General features: G+C 34.3%; 2 protein-coding genes across 2 annotated transcripts; one reads left to right on the top strand and one right to left on the bottom strand.

Moving 5' to 3' along the window:
* Positions 1-406: 406 nt before the first annotated feature.
* Positions 407-6,227, bottom strand: LOC125474464 (protein ACTIVITY OF BC1 COMPLEX KINASE 7, chloroplastic). The gene is made up of 18 exons (XM_048578251.1): positions 5,777-6,227; positions 4,639-5,218; positions 4,353-4,496; positions 4,095-4,220; positions 3,795-3,882; positions 3,564-3,657; positions 3,358-3,451; positions 3,207-3,261; positions 2,979-3,070; positions 2,619-2,789; positions 2,345-2,401; positions 2,147-2,230; positions 1,732-1,816; positions 1,559-1,620; positions 1,387-1,461; positions 1,127-1,231; positions 869-1,010; positions 407-782 (listed from the first exon to the last, which is right to left on the bottom strand). Exons 2-18 carry the CDS (start codon positions 5,200-5,202, stop codon positions 709-711), a joined length of 2,112 nt encoding a protein of 703 aa, XP_048434208.1. The 5' UTR covers positions 5,203-5,218; positions 5,777-6,227; the 3' UTR covers positions 407-708.
* Positions 6,228-16,216: 9,989 nt separating this feature from the next.
* Positions 16,217-21,605, top strand: LOC103942477 (nudix hydrolase 2). The gene is given in 9 exon segments (XM_009352662.3): positions 16,217-16,896; positions 18,399-18,410; positions 18,413-18,621; positions 19,413-19,478; positions 19,743-19,880; positions 20,386-20,463; positions 20,552-20,637; positions 20,722-20,830; positions 20,996-21,605. Coding segments are annotated over 9 exon segments (1,071 nt in total). The 5' UTR covers positions 16,217-16,733; the 3' UTR covers positions 21,206-21,605.
* The last annotated feature ends 731 nt before the right edge of the window (positions 21,606-22,336 follow it).

The following is a 22,336-nucleotide window of genomic DNA, read 5'->3' as shown; positions in this document are numbered from 1 at the left end:
TCCACATCCCTTCCATACGCAACTCAACCTTCAAGAAGACTTAAGTTGCTGACTACAACTTCTCCAAACTCTCATGCCCATGGCCAGGCAGGAAAAAAGTTGTATTAAAGTAGGATTAATAACCAAATCCTATATTTGAAGCTTTCCTAATTGAAGGATAACGTAATTAAGCAAGAAATTACCCTCAGATCCAATCAAGAATTTCACGAGATAATTCGAAGATATTATTAATTAAATAATATCTTCATGATTATTTCTCAAGTATATTTAAGATGTTCTAGCATCTTAAAGATACTTTCCTACTGCATCCAACGGATGACACACCATGGCCAACTAAACGTCAACACATTGCATGACAATCCCTACAAAGAAGTTCTTGTATTTAATATTTCTAAAATTTAAAAAATTAAAAATTAAAAATTTATAATAAATTTATCGCCTCTTTGTACAGTCACCAATTGCTTATACATATATACAGGGCTCAAATTTCTGAGGCACTATTATTTTCATGTTTGTGTGTATCGTATACAAGGCACACAACTCTTGTGTATGCATAAAAAAAATAAAATAAAATAAAATAAAATAAAATAAAATAAAAAAGAAAAAGGGCCTATATGAAGCTGGTGAAGAATTAGAGGGATGAACGAGAGACGAGATGGACGTTATACTGCAATGGCAAGACGAGCTTCTAGACTTTCGGTTGAGACATTAGATCATCTTCTCGAATTTTTCAAGTTTTTTTACCCTCTGCATAGACCTAGCTAACAGCGTGAAGAAGATTCCTGCAAAGCGTCAAAAGCTTTGATGAATGCAACGAAATGGACCGGAAGGTGTGTTTATATCAAAGTTTTCTTGAGTAACAAGTTACCTGCACCGATGAATGATCCATTTGCGAAAGCTTGACTGCCTTGACTGCTCAAAGTGACCCCGAGGTTCACCAGGGTACCTCCCAAGACTGTATACATCGTCGCCATCTGTAGTATTGTTGCTTTTCGTGCAGCTCTTTCCGACTGCCAAAATGTAGTTTTACTCATGTTAATTGAACTTGTGCAGTTGTGTTTGTATACATAACGGGATGGGAAGTTTGGAAAGCTAAAGAAGCGTACTTAAAGTTAAGATTGCATACCTCAAGTACCCGGACTCGCAGTTTCAGATCCCCTGATTCGAGCTCTTTCACAAACTCCTCTATTCGCTGAACTCTGTATGGCATCGACATGGTATAGCTTCTAGCCTAAAGTTACACACACAAGAACGCTTAGTGCCAATACTGATAAACATTTTGGTTTTACCATTTTCTGAAATAGAAATCAAAGCAAGCAATCTTATTTACTTAACAGAAACAAGAACAAGGAACTAAAGCAAGGAAAGAGAGTTAGGCTGCAGTACATCATCGGCTTGTTTCCTTATATCGTTTACAAGCTGTGTCCCCGTACGCTGCTTCTGTCTTAAATCTAAAAGCTCCTGCATATAGCGTATAATATCAGCGATGTACTTCCAAACCATTGCTAAGGAACACACGAAATTGTCACGCACAAAATAGTAACTTATAGTTGTTAACCTGAGCATAAGGTGCAGCAATCTTCACGAAGGAAAAATCTTTATCGAGAATATAGCCTATACCTGAAACACATATTAACTTATGCTTATCAGATAATGTCTTTGGACCGAAAACAAAATTCATTTTAACTCGGGAGAATATAGAATCAAGATTTAAAAGTTTTAATGTTGTACCTTCCAGGGTTGAGAATGCCCTTAAGACAAAAGTAAACGTGGATGGAAATCGGAATGGCTGATCTTGTGCTATTGCAAATAAATCCTGTGATTAAGAAAAGCCCCGTCACCAACTTTAGATTAAAAACAGAATATTTAGAACGAAAAGATAAAATGACTCGACATCTTCATCAGCGCAGTGACACATGTAACCATCACCAGGACATCGTTTTGTAACTGAATTGCAGTCAATCTCATTGTCTGGTAGAAGAACCCGTTTCCACTGTTTTCCCCTTTTCTAGCCCTTTTTATAAGAGCTAAAAGCCTAAAACCAGTAGCTTGGTTAGCCATGGTGCTACTGGGCATCTTCTCTAATAGCACGCAATCGTGTACACAAATGAGACAAGTTAACAAGTAAAAAACAGTATGTGCATACCTCCCCAATTGCAGAAAACGTCTGCGACTGATCAGGTGTCTGGCTTAACAAATTGTCCAAAAAGTATTGAACGGATCTCCGTACCTAGACATTGGGGGAAGAAAGAGTAAGACAGAGAGCACTAAATGCTTCTGAAAATCACTCTCTCAAGTGACTTCTCCCTTTAAAATGTATAATGAGTACTGAGATGGTGCATACAGATGACAAATCTCCGGTAGGCTGAAGTGCTCCAAGATCAATGAGGCATCGCATAACCTGCGAGTGGCTTTTGTGAGATTAAACCTTTGCAGCAAGGCCAGACATGACGATATATTTTGTATTCCTAATGAATTCAAATGCATGATTTGGGGCCATCCTAATGCTTAATAAGCAAATTGAAAATGAATACTTAATACACTTTCTACAAAAATAATAGATGATTAGTGTTTATATTTTAATCGGTTTCCTTCAGATTATGGCATAGAAAGCACACCTTTTTTGCATCTTTCTCATATACAGAATAGAAAAGTTCAAGCAGTCTCTCCCGGGTGAAAGATTTAATATCTCCCATCATACCAAAATCATAATAGATCAGCGTTTCATCCACGTCAATGGCAAGATTTCCTGGATGAGGATCAGCATGGAAGAAACCGGTTCTGAGTATCTGCATGAATAGCAAAGTCCAGCTAATCAAGCACTTAGCTAAGATAGTTAACTGTGAATTATGGTAATCAAAACAAAACAGACACAGTCAAGGAATAGATGCATCCATTCAGTACAAAATAGTCATCACATTCATGTCAAGAAGAGCGTAGTCATGTCAGCTGGTTGACAGAAGAACGCATTTCCTGACCTGGATCAGGTATGCTTCAATAGCACGTGATGAAATTTGAGCACGATTAAAACCCTGTGAATCTAGCATGTCTAGCCGATTTATCTTAATGCCTGAAACAGAAGAAAGACTTCTCATCAAGGATTACCAACAAAAGAAAATTGACGCCGGACCACATTAATCTACTGAGTGATTTTTATGAAAAACACAAGATCTGGACAAAACGAAAACATTAGTATAGAGTGAAACCTGGTACATACTCCAACGTCAACACCTTCATGGCGGTATAATCCCAAAAGACATTCTACAAAAGGGAAAGAAACATCGTCAAGATATAACTCAGAAAGACAGTACAAAGACTACAGTTTTAATTGTTGTAGCTCTGTGGCAAGAAACATACAGGTACTCGAACCCACTTTATATTACGAAAGTCCCTGCGAAACCTGTCAGCATTCTTCCCTTCATTTATATAATCAATTTCTTGATACAAAATCCTGCAATCCATGAAGACCAGATATAATTCGAAGCATCAGAACTCGGATTATATGTAGATATGAAATTTCAATAAATGGTTAACACAGCAACTAAGAACTGCTTATTGCATACGTGGCACATTCTTCATAAATACCGATCCAGTCTCTTGTTGGACCACCAAGGGATTCACTGTTCTGGAAATACTCGGCAATTAGCTTCAAATTTTCTGGCAGTAAGAAGAAATAGGTTAGAGATAGAACTAAAACTACTAAGTTCAAAGTAGTGATATCAAACATCATCTAAGAAGTATGAGATGCATGTCAGGCTTGTCAGCCTAGCTTTATATCCAACGTATGTACTTACTTAAATCAATGTCAAAAAGCTTCTTGAGACCGGGTCTTTGAACTTTCACAACAACTTTCTCTCCGTTATGCAAGATAGCACGATGGACCTAAAGACACAACTCATCAATATCCAAACAAGGAAAAGTGCGTGCAATCATCTCGAATAAAAATTTCATATAGGTATTATGTGGAGGAGAACATGAATATGTTCTTTTGACATTAATATAATTAAACTCAGATTCTGTGTTGTTTGATGTTTTAAGAATTCAAACATTGCAGCCCGACATCGTATAATGAAAACTAGTCAAGAACTAAGCACCTGACCAAGGCTAGCAGCGGCAATTGGCCGGTCCTCAAACTCCTTGAACAATATGTTGATGGGAGCTCCCAGTTCAGTTTCAATAAAGGCTCTTGCTTTTGCTGGTGAGAAGGCCGGCACCCTATCCTGTATAATTACATAACAATCACATAAGGAAAAATCAGCAAAATTATCGCGAACATTATTACACAAATGCTGAGAGCCTACTTATAAACTAACATAATAAGTGTTGAAGAAGATAATGCCTATATTACGTACCTGTAACTTGGCAAGCTCGTCCACAAACTCACGCGGAAACAGATCTGATCTTGTCGAAGATAATTGTCCAAGTTTGATAAAAGTTGGGCCAAGCTGCAGTACACGCTCCCGGAGCCATGAGGCAGTCTTTCGCCTTCTGTTTTTCTGAATGAGAGAGTTTGTACAAAACTTAAAACGGAACAAAAGAAACTAGTCCACAAAACCAACAAACTGAAGGGAGACTTGGCCTGGAATGAGATAAGTTGCAGGGGAAAAAGAGTAGCTACAGAAGAGTCCCAAAACCAACCTGCTTATCTTCTGTGAATCCTCCTACATATGCCCATTTTGCATTGTCCAACAGGACACGCACCCGTAATGACAGAACAAATGACCATACATCTGCACTCCTTTGCCAAGAATTGTAATTTTCATTGGCCCAACTGAAGCCCTCATCCGAAGGCAAAACCTTTAGCTCCTCCATCGGGGGAAGTTCTTTAGTTGGTCGGGGTTTTTGTGTCTTAACCAAGCCCGGACTAGCATTTCTTCTAACCAGACTTGCTCCATTAACAACCTGCTTTGTGCCATTCACTACCTCAGCCTTATTTTTGGATGGGGATACCTCACTAGCCGGTACCATTTTCACAGCTCGTCCATTGATTCCCAATCTTGAGGATGAATCAGCCTGTCGCATTTGCACATGAAACTTAAGAGACTGATCAGTACGGGGTAGAGTACTTGTCGGTCTCCCGGACTTAAGGGATTCATGAACTGAAACTGAGCTTGAGAAACCAAGACCATCTGCTGTTTTCCCTTGATTTATCAGCTCCACATTGTGCCAATAGCATCTGTTTGTCGCCAGTACTGCAGCCATCTATGAATGCAGATACCTGCAGAACACAATGAAAATAGAAACATGAACAATATTGTGAATTTGTAAAGTGCACAGATCCCAATTTGGCAATGAAGCAAAACAACATACAGATCTTCCTCAAAGCACAAAAGAATACCGAACCCGAAAAACACAAACATATATAATCATCAAGAGAAAAATTTGGATCTGAAGATCCTTAGATAATGGTAATGCTAATAGTTGTAAACTCTGTAACTAAAGCAAGAGAACTGAATAAACCTCATCAGATATATAGTTGAATTCAATCAAAACTGAAACAGCTTTGAAAACAAGGACAAGTGAGTCTCATATAAAACTCTTCACGTTTTAACCAATTAAATCAACTCATCACTGTCAGAAATTGCAAGAAAGAACTAAAAAAAACAACATTTGAAATCTTTATACTTTGCATTTCCTTTGTTCTTCAAGCTTCACAAGAAATACATTGAAGTCAACTCCTCAACCAAAACAACAAAAAGCAAAGAGCTTTCTAATTACCAGTTACTTTCCTGACAAACCAAAGAGAACCCAAATAAAAGCATCAAAAAGTACTTACTGGGTAAGCAGTAAAACCAGAATCAGAACTCCAAATCCCTTAAGAACCGTTGAAATTTGAGCACGAAAGTGCAGCTGCGGAGCAAAAACTTGATGGGGTTTTGATAGAAGAGAAAAACCAGTCACCAAGCACAGTAATTTATTAGAAAAATGAAATGGAAAGGAGAAATTGGGAGGTATAAGGAAGAACAAAGAACGTGGGCGTGGGTGTAGTCCAAGTGACGAGGCGTATCGGAGTTCCCAATTCTCTGCGTTTAAGTCACAGTGCTTGGTTTTTTGTTCTGGGACATTTGAGAGAATTGAGGTTAACGACAAAACCTGGGAAAATAAGGATCTTCGTCCCTTCAACTGGCGCCATTCAGTTGGTTGGTGCGTGTTGGACTTCCTAACATTTGGCTTCTCCTATGGCGTGGCAGTTTCCCTCTCTGGTATTTTCTGATTGGCTCTGCTCTCTCACTCCAAAGAGAGAAAAAAACAGAAAAAAATATCCGACACAAGTTTATCTGAGGAGTGAGGATTTTGCTTTGCATGATGTGAAACCTAGTCCCAACGGATAGGAGTAATGTTTATGCGGTCATTTCAATTTTGGGGTGACCTTATTTTACTTCTTACACATTTTTTTAATTTTCGACCATCGGATCGAATGAATTGAAAAAGATCAACATACATAAATTAATCAGGGGTGTGTGAGAAGTAAAATGAGATATGTGGATAGCACATCCCATCAATTTTTTGTTTTGCTAAAGATTAAACTTTGTATCATATAGGAGCATATCCAATCATACTATTTAACGCAAACATATTAATTATATATCGATGATATATTGACGACATAATATCAATACAATGATGATAATAGCGACATAATAAGCATTGATTATTTTTGTAACAAATTGTCAAAATATGGTTATTTCACCTAATTGTCGAAAAAAAAAATTGAGCAAAACCTGGCAATGTTTTATGAAAAAAAATTTAGCTTCGCGAAATATATGCTAATCACTGCATTCTTTCTAAGTAACAAAACGCACAACATTATTTCTTGTACAAATTACATGGTTATAGCCTTGAATAAATACAATTAATTTTGAATAAGGGGATAGGTTGTTAATGATCGTGACGTTTAGTTTTCATTTTGTCAATAAGGTTTTGAGTTCAATGAAGCATTTCGATCACATAATCTTGAATGCTATAATTAACAAATGCTTTTAACGACTTTAGCTACAAATCATTTCACAATAAGGAAAGAAATTGGAACACTGAGATGTTTGTTTTGAAGTTGTGGAGATCCAAACGGAACACGACTTTGAAAAATTGGGGTGCTGGGTAGTGGGGATAGACTGACAACCCCCCATTTGCTGGTTTTGGACTCTTTCATTTGTGAATTGTGAGCTGTGATTTTGTTTTTAGACCAATCATCACTGCTATATATTATTTCTTAACCTAATTACCCACCTAACTTGCCACAACTTCCAGTCTCGAGTTTTGTTTGATTTGAGCCAAATTTGTTTTTATTTCCTTTTGGTTACATAATTTTGTTTTGTTTAGAGACAATTAACATATAAACAACGATCTTCATTTTATATATATATATATATATATATATATATATTAGTTGTGGGACACACTCCACACCAAACTTTAACGATTCGAATTTTCTATTTTGTAAGTCTTGACTCATTGATCATCCTTACAAAAATTCAATTCAATCCGAGAATTTTCCTATTTAATTGTCATGATGAAATTTAATGTTTCTTAGAACATAATGTTCGTCAATTTCTTTGAACTCAATTAGATGCCTCAAATATTTTGAATTTGGCTATTATTTTGCAAGGATGATCTATAAGGTGTAACTTGAAAAATAGATGGTTCGGATCATTGAAATCCGATGTGGTATGACCCCACAACAAGTGGCGACTTCAGGATTTTAATATCAAATGGTCCCAATTTTAAAGCTCAAGAAAAAGAAAAAGACCAAAATGACATTGAAAAAATAAACTACAAACTACAACTTTTTATTCATAATCTTTGTGAAAACAACATTACAAGTTTTCCAAAAAAAAAAAAAAAAAAAACATTACAAGTTACAAAGATTAAATTTGTCCACGAAAAGTATTCATACTCTGAAAACGTGTTAGGATAGTTTCATTATAAATACAATACAAGAAAAAACATATTTCTCAATGTAAACAACTAAGCTATTATTTGACTATTGATCCTTCATTTTGTTGCAGAGTGGATTAAAAGAGAAATGCTAAGGAGACTCTCAAAAATAAAACTCTCTGTGAATTCTATGCCACCTTATATTTTTTGCATAATGATTTATAATGTTGACACGAAAAGTAATATTAAACTGTAAGGTGGCAGAGAGTCCATAAAGAGTCCACTTTGAGACAGTCTCCTTAACATTTTTCTTTCCTTGAATAAACGATATTATCTACACTAAGAATAAATGAGGTGGGTTTAACCTCATAATGAACTAATAATAATATAATTCAAATTCGTCTTTAATGATTTATAACCTTTCACTTATAAGTGAGGACGAATATTAAGTGGCAACATTTCTCCTTTTTAAATGCTTTAAATTTGAATTAAAAATGGTGCTGGTGCTAAATGCTCTTTCACGTGGGAAATGAGATCGGGTTGGAATTGGTGCAATGTTAACTGTACTCAAAAGTCACTTGGCTTTTATGTTTTTGGTTTTGTTGAATGCTTTGAACTTTTGAATTGAAAATGGTGCTGTGGTGGATCCGAAGGGTTTATCACGTGGCTGTGCTTGTTAATCTTGTTTTTTTTTTTTTTTTTTTTTTTCTTCTTATGGTCTTGGTAATTTTGGTGAAGTTATTTAAAAATTACCAAGAAACTTAGAATATTCTTACATAAAATTCCCAATCTCCTTACATAAAAATTTCTCAGCAGGTGCTGGGTTTTTCTTTTTTTAGCATTTCTTCTCAAAAAACTTAGGCAGACAAAGCTACCCATCCCGGCACCGGGTTTCTTTGACTTTGACGCGGAATGAAAAACGAAACTCTAAATTATGACTTTCTACTTTAGCTAGAGCAACAATCTAATAGTGATTTGATTTCTCTACTATTAAACCCAATCGAACCAAACTATACTGCTTAAACCGTTATTAATTGGTTTCCATACTATTTTTATCACAAATAGTATCTGAAATTTACTTTCATCATCAAGATGGTCCTTGAAAATTAAAAATCAATCAATGTAATATCTGAAAATAGATGTCGCAAATCAATATCGTTATTTAGTCACAATTATGTTAAAAATTTCGTTAAGTGTTGATATGACACATAAATAGGCTCCACAAGATTTATAAGTTTTTATCACAAATGTTCCTTGAAATTGACTCACACCATCAAGATGGTCCTTAAAATTGACCCACACCTTCAAGATGGTCTTTGAAAATTGATCCACATTATCAAGATGGTCTCTAGAATTGAAAATTGATGAATGTAGTCCTTAAAAATAGGTGTCGCAAATCAATATGATCACTACGTCACAATTCTGTAAAAAAAATTGCTATATGCTGATGTGGGTTTAATAATTAATTTAAAAAGTTGTCTAAATATGTTTTTGCACAATATTTATTTTTTATTTTTTATTTTTATAATAGAACTTACTCCGAAGAGAAATCTCTTCCATGAATTCTCAAATGCACAAAGCTTAACCAATGCCTAAGAGGGGGTTTGGAAATAGTTTTCAACCAATAATGGATGCACCTCAGTTATAACCTCATTATCTCAAGGTAGACCTCGCCGTTCTTTGAGTCACCATACCACCAGGGAAGCATTGAACAAACTCTCTAAGATTAAGGTTATGAGGATGTTGATTGCCTAAATGTTAATGATGACGTCTCAGAAGTTGTTGCGAATCAGCCAAGCCATCACCAAAGGTGATCTCAATCCAGGTTTAATTCACTGAAGGGTGTCGAAGTGTGTAAAGATGGGTGTACTGAGATTTTTTTAGAGAATAAATAGTGAATAAGTAGATGAATGTGGACTGGGATTAGAGATGATTGCATGACTAGATTTTTGAGTTCACAACTTTTTATCAACTATTAAATTATTAAACCTATTTGTAATTTTTTTAATTTAATTAGACTTTATGATCCATTTATGTGCCACATTAGTACATAATAGAATTTTTGACATAATTGTGCAAATGACTACATTGATTTGGAACACTTACTAGCAAGACTACCTTAATCGCTTTTCAATTTCAGGGACCATTTTGATATTGCATGTCAATTTCAGAGATCATTTTGATGTCGCAAGTTAATTTCAAGGACTATTTGCGAGAAAAATGACTTATGAGACCTATTGATGTGCCATATTAGCACTTAACGTAATTTTTAACAGAATTGTGACAGAAGAACCACATTGATCTGCGACACCTATTTCTAGGAACTACATTGATTGACACCAATTTTCAGAAACTACATCAATTGATTTTCAATTTCAGAAATCATCTTGATAATGAAAGTCAATTTCAATGACTATTTACGATAAAAACCCTTTTATGAATAAACCAAACCAAAACTACACCAAAAAGTATATACTGAATCGATTATGTTTTTTTTTTTTCGTGTGTCGTTACCCTTTGCCATCCTCTGACCGTGCATGCAACTTGTCAAAACACGTTTAAACCATGACACAAAAATTGGGTTTGAGATTTCGATGAGTATTTTATCACTCATACCATTTGCATGTTCTCATGTTTCCTTGTTGCAAGATGCAATGAATTTACAATTTCAGCACCAAATTATCAGATAATCTCGATGAGGCAAATATGACACTATCATGTGGAATGAGTAAGAAAACGCAATAAAAACTCACTTTGTTCTGGATTCGATTCATGACGGTAGCGACTTATACGACGATGCATGGAAAAAATTAAAATGTTTGTGTAAATCTTTTTGGTACCTAAAAAGGTAGACTTAACTTTAACATCAGGTGATCCTTTTAAAAATAAAAAGTAATGTGTCATACTTTACGTCTTAAGTAGGTTATCATAAACTGAATTCATATAAGAAGAGATTGAGATTCTTTGAAGTTTTAACCAACTTTTAACCAGCTTTTAGAAGAATGACTGGTTTGCAAGTTTTTCACTCCCTAAATTTGTCAAGAGCCTTGGGAGTAGGCCAGGATTTACTTGAACGTGAAATTGAAGATTGAGAGTGTGCCACTACTAATTACCGTTAGTAGACAGTATTTAAGTGATAGAGATTGCACTATTTAACTTATAATTAAAAGATTGTGCCATTGATTGAAACTTGAACTGACATTCATGTTGTGTTTCTCGTGTTTGTGTCACACTTGATAGCTTAACATGTCATGTTGTGTAATACCCGTTAAAGTAAACGGGAAATATGACCTGATTCGAAATCAACCCGTTAATATCATCAGATAATATGACTCGACCCGTTACCCGTTAAGAAAAATATATTTTAAATCAATAAAAATGAAAATGAAAAACATAATTTGACCCAAAAAAATGTAAAACATAATACTAAATTAGTATTACATACTAAATTTTGAAGTTGACCCCTTCGTGAAAGTTGTAAAACTTTTCATTACGAGTAATTACATTTTTCACACTTCTACAATAATTTTTATTAATTTTTCACTCAAATAAAAAACACTGTTTATGAGATTTGGAGGGTTTTAAAAATCTAAACGACCATGTAAAGCATTGAGGATGCAATTATGAACGTTTATTATGCTTTCACATATTTCATACTTATGCATTAGTGATTATGAATTTTGTTTATTTTGAACTCCTTTAAAAATACTATTCATGAGAGTTTGTACGGTTTTAAAAATTCAAACGATCATATACCCATTTTCAAAGCGTAGAGGATGCGACCGCGAGCGTTTGCATTTTTTTTTTTCATATTTTTCACACATGTAAATTAATTATTATAATTTTTTTAATGTGTTTGGTATTTTTAAATTACCTGATATTTTTATTTTTAATGTGTTTTATGATTTTTAATCTCAATCTTGCCTATAATATACTATAAAAACAAATAAATAAATAAAAATAAAAATTTAAAATTTATATAGAATAATAATTAATAAACAATATAAACATATTCATTATATCTATTGTATTTTATAGTAAGTATTTTTAGTAGTTTAAAAAATTAAAATCATCAAAATAACTTTTTTCTTATCGTGTCGAAACAGGTTACCCGCATATCACTCACGTGTAAACCTGTTAAGGACCCGTTATTAAGGGGTTATTATCGTGTGACCTGATAATGATCCGATTAGTTATCGTGTTAACCCGGTAGTCTTTTTTTTTTTATGAGAACGAGAAGGGCAAGTGACTGCAACGTTTTTCGACCTATTGGGTGGGGGCCACGCCACAATAACCCCCAAAGCGATCTTCTTCTAGTTGCGGGATGAAATCCGGCAGCCATTTGCCTGCGCGATTAGTGCTTCCCTCGGTCGTGTATCACCTTTGTGTGGACTCACATGCATAGGTACACTAGAAAAGAAAAAAAGGTTTGAAGTGCAAGAAGGCCTAGCTGTAAGTACTTCCCTGGTATCCAACAAAATGAAGTGTAAGAGACTAGTTGGCTGGCTATTGTTCCTAGAGTAGTGTGCCCTACTAATACTAATATAGTAAGAGAAGCGGATGCTCTTCCCTCACTAGGGTTCTACTGACCGAGGGCGAGTAGCTTCCCGTCCTTGCTTATGCATCTTATTTTTAATTTTGAGCTATTTATATATTTTAAGATTGTATATAGGAACTTGTTTATCTCTTTCCATCGAGTCTCTCTTAATTCTTGGGAATGGAATCATTACCGATTCCGGACCATCTGGACCATCAACCCCCTCCTCTTTTACGGAGGATTCGTTTGACGTGTGGGTTCTATTGGAACCATTTAGCGAATCCGAAACAACAGGGGAAACCATGGTAAATCCGCCGGGGGGGGGGGGGGGTAGCAGTAGGGGTTGGTAAAAGAAACTTTGGACCAAGCTTCAATTCAGCCGGAATATAATTGCTTGCTCGAAGCGGAATCCCGGGATATTTTTATCCGGGAACTCAAGCACGAATGTGCGCGTATTATGGAATATGAGCTCTCCCGGAACCCCCATTGCATCGGCATCAGGCCCACGGATGCAATCCAGTCCTTTTTTGAGGATAAGAGGGAGGAGCTCGAGCTGGAACTGAAGGGAGAGGCTATTCGTAGTATCGACATGGCCGAGATCGAGACTCTTCAAAAGATTCTCAAGGATCTATAGACAAGAAGGAGCACATCATATTATTTTGATTCTTTTCTGCAAGAGTCTATTTTTGGCTAGATTCATTTTATCTTTTTTTATATGCCAATGATTCGGGAGGGGGATTGGTTGTGCGTGTTGACCTCCCTCCCCCTCTTTTTGCATTAGTTTCTATCTTTTGCTTTTGTTGCTGTTGTTTGGGACGGTTACATGAGATCATCCGATCTCAATGTTGCGTGCGAAATGCATTTCATGATCCGCGTTGTACGAAATTTTTCTCCGCATTTATATGTCGTGTTAATTGGTCGTGTAAGAAATTACTAAGTAAAGGTGACTCAATTTGGATTCTTTCGTTGCCTTATATGATAACGACTTTACTTATATAGAGAGTTCAATCAGAATATATAAATTGGAAAGGGAAAGATAAAGTGTTTAAGTGCTTAGTGTTGAAATGACAATAACAATTTAAAAAGAGAACTTGTATTAAAATGGAGGAATACCTGTAAAGACACCTGATGCAGACTGCACCCCACCAGATCCTCCGAAATGATATAAAAGTAGGCACTTGCTTTTTTATCACTGCTCAGTCCATTCCTTTGAAGCCCAACGCGTCAACTTGGAGCCCTTCCAAAATATTTTGGTTCAACTTTAGCTTAATTGCACAAAAATCTCCCAAAGTGCCATAATTTTGGCGATAGACCCAAGCAAATGAAATTTTGGCAATTTTTAGGCACAAACATAAATAGTGGATTATCTTAGTAAGTAAGGTCATTTTATTTAATCTACTGCATTCTGAATTTAAAAATCTGTCATCTTCTTAATGTATATTATGAGGGTGTAGTCAAATTATAATTTGATAGGATTTTAAAATACTTTAAAATCTGAATGTATTAAAATTTTAAAAGAATTTGAAATTATAGTATAATCAAATTAGGATTTAAAAGGATTTTAAAAAATATAGCAAAATTCGGAAGTAGTCGATTAGGATTTTAATAAGTGAGGAATTTTGATGGATTTGAGAGTGGATGGTATAAATACCAAGCACCTAAACAATCCAACCTCCACCCTAGGATTTCATTTCAAGACCAAAACACTTTCTCTGGTGAGGAAGAAGAACCATCTCTCAAAACATGAAGACGACAACATACAAAGCTCCTTTATTTCTCAAATATCCACCCAATCCAAAAACCTACCACAAATTCAACCCCCACAACCCTAATTCTGCTATGTATATTACTTCTCTACCTTTGTTGTCGTTTTTTTTTTGTTTAGCTGGGTGTTAACTCCGTTTGGTTGCCTAGAAAATGTAGGAAATTGTTGGAAAATGGAGGGGATAGGAGGGATTGGAGTATGGGATATTGGGGTTTTGCCAAGAAAGTTCAAGATATAATAAAGGTCATGGTTGAATTGGTTTGCCTGAAATAACTCATAGACCTTGAGCGGTGCTACTGAGTTTCTGCTTTATTTGGCTACCAAATTAGATCATGGTTTTGATATAACAAATTCATGGTTGAATTAGTATTTGTATATAGATTAACCATTTACAGAGCATGGTTTAATTGTGGTGTGCGTATATAGATATATCATATGTAGAGCATGGTTTAATTTGGTATGTATGTGTATATAGATTAATTATGGTGTTAGGTTAAACAAAATTTGTAAACTAAATGATGAGTCACTAGTAAGAATGAACACATTTATTAACACTTAAGTAATAAATTAAGCGTCAACTTTCATGTCATTTAATTTCCTAAATTTCATCTATAAATTTAGTCTCCTTAGTATGACCGTTAAAAAAAATTCATGGCTTGATTAGTATTTGGGTATTTTATGAATTTGCTTATATGATTAGCATGTTTTCATGAATACAAACTGCTGTGTTTTTAGCTGTTTAAAATTGATAATTGGTTAATTGTGGTATGTGTTTTTAGCTGGTAAGAATAATGGGAAAGAAGAATTAGGCTAGGGCTTATTGTAAATGGTCGGCTGGAGCAATTGAGCTTTTTTTTACTATTATTTATGCAACTAGAGTTTATAATTACAAGTCAACAACCTATTGAACGTCTTTTAAATCGAATAGTAGTTACTATAAAAGGATACAAATATATACTTATATTATCTTTAAGATATATCGTTGAAACCATCTGTCTTACTTTTGTTGAGATGCTTAGAATGATATAAGGTAACTCTTGCAACCGAATTGTTACTGAGTCTATGAGCTTTGTTTTGGTTAGTTAAATCACAATTCAAACGACAAGGGGAGACGCCTATCTGATTGGTTTATATTTGTATATCAATATATAAAAACGTTTATCCTCATTTCTTCATTTTATATTATAGGAGTCAACTAATAATTAATTTCTAAGAAATTCATGAAATATATCCATACAAATCTATAAGACCAACTCCAACCTTTGGAGTAGGTCTTAAATTTCCCCTTCTATTCCTTTGCGGCCCCCCCCCCCCCCCCACCCCCAAAAAAAAACAAAAAAAAATTCTCCAACCCTTTTTCTAAATTGGGTTAAGTGTTAAAACTTAAACAAAACTCACATTCCCCCCAAAAATTTAGCCCAAAATTAGTGGTAGAGCCTACATATGAACTTGATCAAACACTCAAAAATCACTCTCAGAGGCGCCAAACGCGGCAGCCCAACACCAGCCAGACCCCACTCAGTCACTCACGTCGGTGTGTCCCCCTCTTGTCGGCCGTAACAATGAGCCATATGACTCTTTTTCTGATACAACGGCCACAATTCAAATGGACCAACCGTCCAAATTTATATTTGTTTTGTTTGTTTTATATATATATATATAATTTCATTGAATCCAACGGCTGATATTTAATATGATCAAATCCAACAGCATAAAAAAGATCTAACAGCCCAAATTTAAATATAACAGCGAAAATAATTTATTTAACTCAAAATTCACCAAAATTTAGTGATTTTTTTTATAATATTTATCGAAATCTAAATATTTTTAGGTTAAAATGTTCATAAAATTATATTAGGATAGTGTACATAATTTTTTTTTTTAAAAATTAATCAAAAATATTAGCGTAAATTTATTCTTTAATAAGGGCTAACAAATTTAAGCCAGAATAATTGAAGCAGAAAAACTGTTTATAGGTTAAAAAATTTTAGGTTTTACTCTAAGATTTGAAGATGGTCTAATAGAAATTCACATAAATCAATCAAAATCCATATAAGATTGTAAAATACATTAAATTTTTTTGAAATAAGTCACATAAAAAAATTCATTACAATGATCTGAAATACAAATTGACGATACCTTTAATGTAGAATATCGTTTTATTTTATACTAATTAATAAAGATTTTTATTTTGAATGCCAACCGTTTCACGCCAATTGTATTTTTACCACGTATTCACGCAAGTTTGAAGAAACAATGAGCAGATGCAGCCTCTTTTTCATGTGTTACTAATCTGACCAACCATTATTATATTACTCTCTTCGAAATTGGCAACGTTGACCAAATACCGTGCCAAAACTGCAATAGGCTACGCGTTCAAAGACGCAAAAACCCAGCAGAGGCAGCACCAGAAGGAACCGAGAAAATTTATCATTTCTTCTTCGCAGAAAAAGCATAAAATCTGTTCTCACCGTCAGAACAGACGAATCAACTTTCTCCAACTGACACGCGTTTTGATTCTTAAGTACGCGTGCGTGGGTGCGTGTATATATATTGATGCAGATGTTGAGAGCCACCACCAAGATTTTGCCATATCTTTCTTCTGCAGACAAAGGTTCTTCTGCGTCTTCTGTTGTCGCCCATCATCATTATTTAACAAAGAGGCCTTGCTTTGGAACTCTTTCACCTTCCTCACCATCCTTGCCTGGCTTTCGCAAAGGTGGGCTTCAGGTTTATCTTTACATTATTTTATGGGTTCTTTAGATATAGACCCTTGAAACTCCTATTTTCCAAATAAAAACCCATCTAAATTTAAACATTCAAATAAAACCCAAATTTCAAATAGCCTACCATGTAGACAAATATATGACCAACTATTACAATACAATTACAACTTATGCCATAGAATCCTAATTTGGTCAATAAATGTTATTACTCATCCTAATTATGATGAGCAATTAAATCCATATGGATATTTTACCTTTCTTGTATCATAAATATTAGCAACATATATAAATTAATTTACCAAATTTAAAAGAGAAAGACAATCTTGTACGGAAAAAATAATATTGTTTGAATTATGTAATTACTTACATACAAATTAATTTACCTACTTATAAAATATTATACTAATAAACCTGCATTTTGAATCATGTAATTACCTACATATAAATATTATACTAATTTACCAACATTTAAATTAATTTACCTACTTATAAAATATTATACTAATTTACCTACATTTAAATTAATTTACCTACTTATTAATATTATACTAATTTACCTACTTATTAATATTATACTAATTTGCCTACATTGAAATTAATTTACCTATTCCAAATTATGAAATTAGTATTATTATTTTTCAATTAGCACGTTATAACAATTTGAAAGTTAATACATTGAATATACAATGAATGGCATGAATTATTTTGTAAAATATATAAAATTAATTAAATGGATATAACAAGTAACTGATCCAAAAACCCCATCCAAGTATTAATAGGGGTAGTTTAGGCATTCAAAAAATACACAATTTGAAAAGTCAAACTTAATTAAAGAATTTGTTTGATTGAAGGTTAGTCAATGGGCTTTATTCAAGAAAACAAAAGGAGATGGGTTTTAGTAGAGGAAAATATAGTTTGTAATATCAAATTTTCAGTTATTTTATTCGAGCAATATTAAATTATGTAAACGTATTGCATGGTCTAATATTTTAGTAGATGGGGTATTGAAATTCTACTCGTACATCTCAGTTTGAAACTGCTCCTACCGTTACTGTAATAGTTTCGGATATTTCCCCTCCTTAATAATAGTAAGGGTTTTATCCCAAAAGATCTATGAAATTGACCCACTTCATCAAGATAGTCCATAAAATTAAAAATCGATTCATGAAGCCCTGAAAATGAGTGTCACAATTCAATGTGGTACTTTCATTAAAAGTTTTAAAGAATTGTTACGGAAGAAATGTATTAATTTGCGATATCCATTTTCATATTACAATGATCGATTCTCAATTTTAAAACTATTTGAGATAAAATCCTAATAATAATTAAAAAATTGATGTTAACGTAGGCACATGGAAATTTCAAATATTGGAGGCACTACTTATTCGTCATTTGAAACGCATGAGTTTGTTTTTTGTTTTTTTATTTTTATTTTTTTTATTGTAGTGGTTGGTCGAAATAAATGTTGATGTGTGACTTTCGCTTATTTCTTCAGATTCAAAAGATAAGTTCCACACTTGATTCAAGCCATGTCGGTTTCAACGAATTCACCCTCCGTTGCACAACAAGCCGTGCCTGAAAATGAAGTCGAACAAGTTGAGTTGCTCGCTGCAGTTGAGGATTTATATGGAGGAGTTGTTGTGGACGTGACCGAACCTATTGATTCTGCGGTTTTCGCCTCTTTGCTCCAAGCTTCCATATCGCAATGGAGGCAAAAGGTTTGTATTCGTTGCTTTTCTTTTCTTCAGGACCGGTGCAAAGATTTTTCATGCCACAAAAAAATGTGGCCTAACTTTATTTAAAAAAAAAAAAATAATTGTTTTTACACAAAAGACTTCGATAAAATTATACTTAGAAAAATAATCCAAATTCAAACTAATTTAGAAACATGGAAAAACTAATTTACTTTGTATCGACAGAAGGAAACCAAAAAAACTCGGGGTTTGCAAGTAGATAGATGATGAGTTTTGTTCTTCTTCTATCTGAACTTTTAAACCTTTTGATAACATATCATATGATTTGCAAATTTGGTTTACACATTACCCTTTGTTAAAGGTTGGAGTTAAATTGGAATTAATGTTTAAAAACCGCAACCCACATAGCTACTAGCTAGTATTTAAAAAGAAATTAACAACCAAATAGAAACCTGTGAAAATTGAAAAGAATAAACATGTACATAGCATTTTGAACTCAAGACATTTCGTTAATTTTAAACAACAAAAAACATTGCTTCTAATTAAACTTCTTAATCATTTAGCCAAATTTTATAAATTTATACTCTTATCAAAAGAAATTTGTAAAAATTGGAAATTAAATAAGCAAACCGCCTCATTAATTTCAAACAACAAAAACACCAGTTTTAGTTAAATTTCTTTGTTATTAACTAAATTTTATAAATTTATACTTTTATGAAAACAGAAATAAGGCCCTGCCCTTCTTCGATCTCGTTAAATGTCTTGTGTTTCCCTTGATGCTGACGATGTGAAGGTTGTTTACTTGTGTTTTGTAGGGGAAGAAGGGCGTTTGGATCAAATTGCCTATCGAACGGTCAAACCTTGTTGATGCCGCAGTTAAGGTACAAGAGATTCTACTGGCCCAACTCTTCTGAATTACCTCAAAGATATTCTTGATAATTATTTGGAGCTGTTAGGAATGGAACTTGTCTGGTAGTCTTATTGTTTTTATCAACCATCCTTTTCTCTTTTCAATGTTCTTGACAAAAGGTATTAGTATAATCGCACAATCCGGCACCAACACTCGGGCTGGCTGCATAATTAAGTATAGCTGTTTTGTTCTCTGATGTCCGACAACACTCGGGCTTCTTTTGTTACTTGTGCAGGAAGGCTTTAGGTACCACCATGCTGAATCAGATTACTTAATGCTTGTACGTTGGATTTCCGAAACTGATGATACTCTCCCTGCAAATGCTTCGCACCGAGTGGGCATTGGCGCTTTTGTCATGAACAGTAAGAGGGAGGTATACCTTCTGCACATGAATCTAGTCTTCCTTTTGTTCTGAACATCTATGACACGTAAAAATGAAAGTTCAAATTTTTAACATTTTGCTTTCGTGCTTCTGTTTAACGAGAAAATAGTGAAAAGTTTCTAACATTGTTTGCTCTGAAACCTGCTATTTAAAAGAGATTTTCAAGCCATGAATTGGTCCTTTTATGTACTTTTCTGTGGTGGTTATTAGCTTTTAGATTAGATAACCAAAGAGATAGAGTAATGATATTCATAGTAATCGAAAACTTATAAGGAAAATTTCTTTTAATATACATGCTAGATGCATATTGCGTTCGTATTTGCATAGACAGTTTAACAGTTCTAAATCAGAAAATAGGATAGGCTGTCCTGTTTCTGATAAAGCATTTGTAGTTCACTTTGACATCATTTTAAGTAGTTCTCTAAGTTTCTTATGTTGATGTCTGTTCCTACGACATTATGTTTGCTTTGCCTACTAAAATTGTTCGCTCGGGTAGGTGCTTGTGGTTCAGGAGTTAAGTGGCAGATTCAGCAATACAGATGTGTGGAAGATGCCAACTGGGGTTGTCAATGAAGTGAGTAAAAACACCAGCACAACTATAGCAAAATCATAATAATTTTCAAATACGTTATCATCATGGATTAAATTTTATCCATCGACAGGGTGAGGATATCTGCGAAGCTGCTGTTAGAGAGGTTAAAGAAGAGACAGGAATTGATACGGAGTTTGTGGAGGTTTTAGCTTTTAGGTAAGAAACTTGCCTTCGGATTGAATAAGTGTTGTATATAATTCTACAGAAGCCCCTCTTCATATTCTCTCCATCTCTCTACAGGCAAAGCCACAAGTCATTCTTTCGAAAGTCAGATTTGTTCATTGTTTGCATGTTGACCCCAAAATCCTTTGACATCCAAGAGCAGAACTTGGAGATTGAGGCAGCCCAGGTAATTTCCCGGGACACAAAAAAAATCCCCCATAGAGTATAATCGTTAATCTTGTTTAAACTATTTGGTGGTAGAGGATGTGACCATGTCTTCCAAGTGTTACAAGGTATCATTAACATGATTCAAAACTATTCTAATGTGTTATTCTGGGAATTTTTTTTTCAGTGGATGCCAGTTGCGGACTATGCAGCTCAACCCTTTGTTAAGAAAAACAAACTCTTTGACTATATAGCAAAAATATGCTTGGCAAAATCAGACAAGAACTATGTCGGTTTTACTGCGCTGGGTACAACTACATCCTCTGGAAAAAGAAGCTACCTGTACTATAACAACCGGGATATGGAAAACCTACTGGCCACCGGTGATCCTCAGTAGATAACGTTGACCTCTACTTCGATAATATATACATATATATGTGTGTACTACCGGTGATCTGCGATAGAAATGGTACCTCTACTCCATATATGTTATTGGACGAGGTCAACGTTTCTGCTGCAGATCACCAGTAGTGTGTGTGTGTATATATAGTTGCAACAACAGTTAGTATAAATTCCTAGCTATCTAAATAATGGTTCCTGTATAGATCGATGTTTTTTACATTGCTTTATACAATGATAAGCTCAATTACTTGTGTGCTGAGTCACATATTCGATTTATATGTTGATTGTTTTTTACTGCAAGCTGTATTGCTCTTCGAATTGTCGTAGGTCAGGAACCTGCTAATGGATTTGCAATTTGCTTCAATATAATAAAATATACAAGTTGTTCTATTGTATCTTGCTTTTGCCATCGTTACAGATTCATTTGCAGTTTACACCTTACATTACTGATTCGATGTGCTTCTAATAAAACAGATTTCAGAAAAGCGCTTTTGTAGGAAGGGAAAATGCATATGATCATAGTAGTTCTTTCTACATAAGCACTTCCCTAGTCCCCCTAACAGGCCATTCATGCGGCCAGTTGAAAATTGCTTTTCTAGAAAGCACTTTTGCTTATTAGAGCTTTTAACCTGCTATGAAAGGGACTAAAACACCTGTCTCCAATGGCTTTAAAACATGCTGCCTCATGCCTTTGGCATCCAGAGAATCTTGAGTTTTAAATATTTTTTAGGGTATTGTTCTCTTTTTTTATATAATAAAACAAATTGATGCCATAAAAAAATGGAAAGTGTTATTGGCACTCCAAAAATCTCATTCTACACTCCTCATAAGTGTATTTTTCTTTCTAAATATAGAAAGTTTGAAGTGTAGAATGAGATTTTTTGAATGCCAATAACAATTCCCAAAAAAATAACAAATAAAAATCCCATAGAAATATTAAAAGAAAATGACAAGTCCTTCCAGGTGAGGTTAAACTTGATTTCACAAAATATTTAAATATAAGAGGCAATTTGATTAATTGATTTTTTTTTTCCACAACAAAAATGATTTTTCATCCAAATCCATTTCAAATATAATATGGGAACGGCATGCCCTTGATCTCAAGGTCAAATCACATTTTTGGTCC

This window comes from the organism of the source record quoted next, unplaced genomic scaffold (genome assembly GCF_019419815.1).
Source record: "Pyrus x bretschneideri cultivar Hongxiangsu unplaced genomic scaffold, Pyrus_bretschneideri_v1 Contig12, whole genome shotgun sequence".
Lineage (NCBI taxonomy): Eukaryota > Viridiplantae > Streptophyta > Magnoliopsida > Rosales > Rosaceae > Pyrus > Pyrus x bretschneideri.
Note: the sequence above shows the minus strand (reverse complement) of the source record. Positions and strands in the feature narration are given on the sequence as shown.

Excerpts from the sequence above, each read along its gene's own strand:
- LOC125474464 (XM_048578251.1), bottom strand. The coding sequence starts at position 5,202 with ATGGCTGCAGTACTGGCGACAAACAGATGCTATTGGCACAATGTGGAG. Across the intron at positions 1,462-1,558 it reads TTGCTGCACCTTATGCTCAG|GAGCTTTTAGATTTAAGACA; the intron begins GTTAACAACTAT and ends CGCTATATGCAG. Across the intron at positions 783-868 it reads TGGATCATTCATCGGTGCAG|GAATCTTCTTCACGCTGTTA; the intron begins GTAACTTGTTAC and ends GACGCTTTGCAG.